Raw genomic sequence first — 7,500 nt, 5'->3', positions numbered from 1 at the left:
AATGTCAACACACATGGCGAGGATGAACCCATTACACAATGTCAACAGCCACATGGCGAGGATGAACCCATTACACAATGTCAACAGCCACATGGCGAGGATGAACCCATTACACAATGTCAACAGCCACATGGCGGGGATGAACCCATTACACAATGTCAACACACACATGGCGAGGATGAACCCATTACACAATGTCAAGAGACACATGGCGAGGATGAACCCATTACACAATGTCAACAGACACATGGCGAGGATGAACCCATTACACAATGTCAACACACATGGCGAGGATGAACCCATTACACAATGTCAACACACATGGCGAGGATGAACCCATTACACAATGTCAACAGACACATGGCGAGGATGAACCCATTACACAATGTCAACAGACACCTGGCGAGGATGAACCCATTACACAATGTCAACAGACATGGCGAGGATGAACCCATTACACAATGTCAACAGACACATGGCGAGGATGAACCCATTACACAATGTCAACACACATGGCGGGGATGAACCCATTACACAATGTCAACAGACACATGGCGGGGATGAACCCATTACACAATGTCAACAGACACATGGCGAGGATGAACCCATTACACAATGTCAACAGACACATGGCGGGGATGAACCCATTACACAATGTCAACAGACACATGGCGGGGATGAACCCATTACACAATGTCAACAGACACATGGCGGGGATGAACCCATTACACAATGTCAACACACATGGCGAGGATGAACCCATTACACAATGTCAACAGACACATGGCGAGGATGAACCCATTACACAATGTCAACAGACACATGGCGGGGATGAACCCATTACACAATGTCAACAGACACATGGCGAATAAGCCACAAGATAGCTTCGCCTGTCGATGGTATTTAAAGTTTAAAAAGAAAAACAAAACTTGACTAAATGTAAAAACGACCACCTGAATGACAGTACATTTGCTGTTGTCTCAAGGAATGACAGTACATTTGCTGTTGTCTCAAGGAATGACAGTACATTTGCTGTTGTCTCCAGGAATGACAGTACATTTGCTGTTGTCTCAAGGAATGACAGTACATTTGCTGTTGTCTCCAGGAATGACAGTACATTTGCTGTTGTCTCAAGGAATGACAGTACATTTGCTGTTGTCTCCAGGAATGACAGTACATTTGCTGTTGTCTCAAGGAATGACAGTACATTTGCTGTTGTCTCAAGGAATGACAGTACATTTGCTGTTGTCTCAAGGAATGACAGTACATTTGCTGTTGTCTCAAGGAATGACAGTACATTTGCTGTTGTCTCAAGGAATGACAGTACATTTGCTGTTGTCTCAAGGAATGACAGTACATTTGCTGTTGTCTCAAGGAATGACAGTACATTTGCTGTTGTCTCAAGGAATGACAGTACATTTGCTGTTGTCTCAAGGAATGACAGTACATTTGCTGTTGTCTCAAGGAATGACAGTACATTTGCTGTTGTCTCAAGGAATGACAGTACATTTGCTGTTGTCTCAAGGAATGACAGTACATTTGCTGTTGTCTCAAGGAATGACAGTACATTTGCTGTTGTCTCAAGGAATGACAGTACATTTGCTGTTGTCTCAAGGAATGACAGTACATTTGCTGTTGTCTCAAGGAATGACAGTACATTTGCTGTTGTCTCAAGGAATGCAGTGTTGGGTTGTTACTGTATTTGCAAGCATGCAGCAATGCACGTCACGTCACGTCACGTCACGTCACGTCACGTCACGTCACAGTGAAACGTCGCAACACTGTTCATTTCATCAGTTGGGTTGTTACTGTATTTGCAAGCATGCAGCAATGCACGTCACGTCACGTCACGTCACGTCACGTCACAGTGAAACGTCGCAACACTGTTCATTTCATCAGTTGGGTTGTTACTGTATTTGCAAGCATGCAGCAATGCACGTCACGTCACGTCACGTCACGTCACGTCACGTCACGTCACAGTGAAACGTCGCAACACTGTTCATTTCATCAGTTGGGTTGTTACTGTATTTGCAAGCATGCAGCAATGCACGTCACGTCACGTCACGTCACGTCACGTCACAGTGAAACGTCGCAACACTGTTCATTTCATCAGTTGGGTTGTTACTGTATTTGCAAGCATGCAGCAATGCACGTCACGTCACGTCACGTCACGTCACAGTGAAACGTCGCAACACTGTTCATTTCATCAGTTGGGTTGTTACTGTATTTGCAAGCATGCAGCAATGCACGTCACGTCACGTCACGTCACGTCACGTCACAGTGAAACGTCGCAACACTGTTCATTTCATCAGTTGGGTTGTTACTGTATTTGCAAGCATGCAGCAATGCACGTCACGTCACGTCACGTCACGTCACAGTGAAACGTCGCAACACTGTTCATTTCATCAGTTGGGTTGTTACTGTATTTGCAAGCATGCAGCAATGCACGTATGAAACGTCGCAACACTGTTCATTTCATCAGTTGGGTTGTTACTCTATTTGCAAGCATGCAGCAATGCACGTATGAAACGTCGCAACACTGTTCATTTCATCAGAACACTTAAGCTAATTGGGTAGTGGAGGGAGGGGGTGGTGGTGGTGGGGGGTGTTGTTTGCACTTTGGAAGCACCCCCTATGGGCTACTGAGAGGTTCATTGGACAGAATCTGACCGAGGAATGGAATTTTACAGAATTGGTGTGAAAAACGTGCTCACGCGGCACACCTGGCTGGCTTAGGAGGTCAGCGTTATGCGTCACTGAGACTCCTCCGGGGTTGATATTTACACATTTTTGGTCACATCGCTTAAAATTTTTACCTGGGTACAACATCTGGGTACAACACCTGGGTACAACAAAAACTATTGACAGTAGTGCTTAACCCTTTTAATACAAGATAGTAGGCCTACTAAGCGTCCTTAACAACTTTTATTCTTAGACATTATGCAACAGTTGATTGGATTTTTTAAAATAATCTAAAACATCCTCTCCTGGTCACCCGGACGGACTATACCTGTTACTGCTGACCAGCTCAAACGCCATGACGACGACACTGACGTGGGGAATGGTCTTGTTGGACAGCAGCTGGGAAACCTGCCAGACAGACAAGCAGACACTGATTGTGACTCTGCACACAACTTGTTTGTACAATGTGACCACACAACATAACAGCTGGGAAACCTGTCAGACAGACAAGCAGACAATGACCGGCTGTGACTGAGCACACAACTTGTTTGTACAATGTGACCACACAACATAACAGCTGGGAAACCTGTCAGACAGACAAGCAGACACTGATTGTGACTCTGCACACAACTTGTTTGTACGATGTGACCACACAACATAACAGCAAGAATTGTGCTAAACTCTGCTTCCACAGCAAAAGTAATGCCATATCGTCATGATACCACAACGGCTCAGTATGTATCACCATGGCAACATTGTGACTCATCTCTAATAACCATGACAATACAATGACTCACCTTTAGTCACCATGACAATACATTGACTCACCACTAGTCACCATGACAATACAATGACTCACCACTCGTCACCATGACAATACAATGACTCCCTTTTAGTCACCATGACAATACAGTGCCTCACCACTAGTCACCATGACAATACAATGACTCACCACTAGTCACCATGACAATACAATGACTCACCTTTAGTCACCATGACAATACAGTGCCTCACCACTAGTCACCATGACAATACAATGACTCACCTTTAGTCACCATGACAATACAGTGACTCACCACTAGTCACCATGGCAAACCAATGACTCACCTTTAGTCACCATGACAACAAAGTGACTCGCCTCTAGTCACCATGATAATACAGTGACTCACCACTAGTCGCCATGATAATACAGTGACTCACCACTAGTCACCATGACAATACAATGACTCGCCTCCAGTCACCAGGATAATACAGTGACTCACCACTAGTCACCATGATAATACAGTGACTCACCACTAGTCACCATGATAATACAGTGACTCACCACTAGTCACCATGACAATACAGTGACTCACTACTAGTCACCATGATAATACAGTGACTCACCACTAGTCACCATGATAATACAGTGACTCACCACCAGTCACCATGATAATACAGTGACTCACCACTAGTCACCATGACAATACAGTGACTCACCACCAGTCACCATGATAATACAGTGACTCACCACTAGTCACCATGACAATACAGTGACTCACAACTAGTCACCATGGCAATACAGTGACTCACCACTAGTCACAATGACAATACAGTGACTCACCACTAGTCACCATGACAATACAGTGACTCACCACTAGTCACCATGATAATACAGTGACTCACCACTAGTCACCATGACAATACGGTGACTCACCCCTAGTCACCATAATAACAATGTTGTCAAAACACTTTGGAGTTATGTCCCGGCAACATGAAGGTCCTCACGATGAGTGCTGGCCGTATCGCCATGCCAACACATCGACTTATCATCATGACATCGAGAGAGTACTGACCACATGCTGAACTTTGCTGGCCAGCTGTTTAAAGGCGGGTGTGTGGATGTTGTTGAGGTCAGGCGACCATTCCTGACCCTTGTCCGCCAGCGCCAGGAACAACAGCTGGCCGCCGTACACGTGCGACACTGAAACAATACGTCATTCCCTGTAACATCCACACCCGCTGTTTGTTCCCCTTCATGACACTGCAACAACACGTCATTCCCTGTTACATCAACACCCCCTGTTTGTTCCCTTTTACGACATTGAAACAATACGTCATTCCCTGTAACATCCATACCCCCTGTTTGTTCCCCTTCATGACACTGCAACAACACATCATTCCCTGTTACATCAACACCCCCTGTTTGTTCCCTTTCACGTCATTGAAACAATACGTCATTCCCTGTAACACCCACACCGCTTGTTTGTTACCCTTCACGTCATTGAAACATAACGAACGTCATTCCCTGTATCACCCACACCCCTTGTTTGTTCCCTTTGACATCATTGAAACATAACGTAAAGTCATTCCCTGTATCACCCACACCCCTTGTTTGTTCCCCTTCACGTCATTGAAACAATACGTCATTCCCTGTATCACCCACACCCCTTGTTTGTTCCCCTTCACGTCATTGAAACAATACGTCATTCCCTGTATCACTCACACCCCTTGTTTGTTCCCTTTCACGTCATTGAAACAATACGTCATTCCCTGTATCACCCACACCCGTTGTTTGTTCCCCTTCACGTCATTGAACCAATACGTCATTCCCTGTATCACCCACACCCCTTGTTTGTTCCCCTTCACGTCATTGAAACAATACGTCATTCCCTGTATCACCCACACCCCTTGTTTGTTCCCCTTCACGTCATTGAACCAATACGTCCTTCCCTGTATCACCCACACCCCTTGTTTGTTCCCCTTCACGTCATTGAACCAATACGTCATTCCCTGTATCACCCACACCCCTTGTTTGTTCCCGAACACGTCATTGAAACAATACGTCATTCCCTGTATCACCCACACCCCTTGTTTGTTCCCTTTCACGTCATTGAAACAATACGTCATTCCCTGTAGCACCCACACCCCTTGTTTGTTCCCTTTCACGTCATTGAACCAATACGTCATTCGCTGTATCATCCACACCCCTTGTTTGTTCCCTTTTACGTCATTGAAACAATACGTCATTTTCTGTATCACCCACACCCCTTGTTTGTTCCCTTTTACGTCATTGAAACAATACGTCATTCCCTGTATCACTCACACCCCTTGTTTGTTCTCTTTCACGTCATTGAACCAATACGTCATTCCCTGTATCACCCACACCCCTTGTTTGTTCCCCTTCACGTCATTGAAACAATACGTCATTCCCTGTATCACCCACACCCCTTGTTTGTTCCCCTTCACGTCATTGAAACAATACGTCATTCCCTGTATCACCCACACCCCTTGTTTGTTCCCTTTCACGTCATTGAAACAATACGTCATTCCCTGTAGCACCCACACCCCTTGTTTGTTCCCTTTCACGTCATTGAACCAATACGTCATTCCCTGTATCACTCACACCCCTTGTTTGTTCTCTTTCACGTCATTGAAACAATACGTCATTCCCTGTATCACCCACACCCCTTGTTTGTTCCCTTTCACGTCATGGAAACAATACGTCATTCCCTGTATCACCCACACCCCTTGTTTGTTCCCTTTCACGTCATGGAAACAATACGTCATTCCCTGTATCACCCACACCCCTTGTTTGTTCCCTTTCACGTCGTTGAACCAATACGTTATTCCCTGTATCACCCACACCCCTTGTTTGTTCCCCTTCACGTCATTGAACCAATACGTCATTCCCTGTATCACCCACACCCCTTGTTTGTTCCCTTTCACGTCATTGAACCAATACGTCATTCCTTGTATCACCCACACCCCTTGTTTGTTCCCTTTCACGTCATTGAACCAATACGTCATTCCTTGTATCACCCACACCCCTTGTTTGTTCCCTTTCACGTCATTGAAACATAACGTACGTCATTCCTTGTATCACCCACACCCCTTGTTTGTTACCCTTCACGTCATTGAAACATAACGTACGTCATTCCCTGTGTGAGAGAGAACATGCTGTTATGAAATGTCTACTACCTGTTGAGTAACAACCGCCCATTACCTTGACCTTGACCTACCCTTTTCTGTGCAAGTGTCGCCCCCAAAGCCGGGCCTGCAGACACACTCAAAGCCTCCTTCCGTGTTCATGCAAAACTCATTGCTATTGGTCGAGCAGTTGTCCAGTTGGGCTGTACATTCGTTCAGGTCTGAAAATGACACAGAAAACATCATTATGTATTAAACAGAAAACATAAATATATGTGAAACGAGATCGACCACAATCACTGTCATTGTGTTTAATCATCATCATCATCATCATCATCATCATCATCATCATCATCATCATCATCATCATCATCATCATCATCATCATCATCATCATCATCATCATCATCATCATCCTCCTCATCATCATCCTCATCATCATCATCCTCCTCGTCGTCGTCGTCCACCTGTTGCATACACATTCTACCTTAGGCACAAGGCGTCCATGATAGGTATTCCAGGGCAGCCAAGGGCAACACGGCGTAGCACGGGATATCCAAGAAGAGCAACTGCGGATGTCATCGGGCAGAGATTTTTAAACAGAAGGGGCTTGGTATTTAAAGGAATTCTTTCCGTATGTTTGTAGTTTGAAGGGTGTTGCCAAAGTGCCGAAATGCGCTTTGTTAGATGCTGTGAGATTCGCAAAGATTCTGATTGGCCATTTTACCATGATCACGCTCACTCCCACAGGCATGCGCAGACTATACCCAGGATACGCCAGGAGGACCTGGAAGCCACAGCATACCGTATTCTGTGTGGCCTTAAGGGCATACAAATGAGTATGCATCGGGTCATCAGTGTCATCATCATCAGTGTCATCATCATCATCGTCATCAATGTCATCAATGT

The 7,500-nt window shown here is 45.2% G+C and overlaps 1 protein-coding gene across 1 annotated transcript in view; it reads right to left on the bottom strand.

The window, feature by feature from the left end:
* The window catches only part of LOC138947875 (mucin-4-like), a gene marked incomplete in the record, with an annotated part of 178,564 nt that overhangs the window by 84,370 nt on the left and 86,694 nt on the right, over nucleotides 1-7,500 (bottom strand). The window contains 3 exon segments of the mRNA XM_070319444.1: nucleotides 3,011-3,090; nucleotides 4,518-4,645; nucleotides 6,684-6,812. Coding sequence (XP_070175545.1) covers nucleotides 3,011-3,090; nucleotides 4,518-4,645; nucleotides 6,684-6,812 — 337 coding nt within the window.

Source organism: Littorina saxatilis, linkage group LG14 (assembly GCF_037325665.1).
Source record: "Littorina saxatilis isolate snail1 linkage group LG14, US_GU_Lsax_2.0, whole genome shotgun sequence".
Taxonomy (NCBI): Eukaryota; Metazoa; Mollusca; class Gastropoda; order Littorinimorpha; family Littorinidae; genus Littorina; species Littorina saxatilis.
The sequence above is the reverse complement of the archived record's forward strand: the minus strand, read 5'-3'. Positions and strand labels throughout refer to the sequence as shown.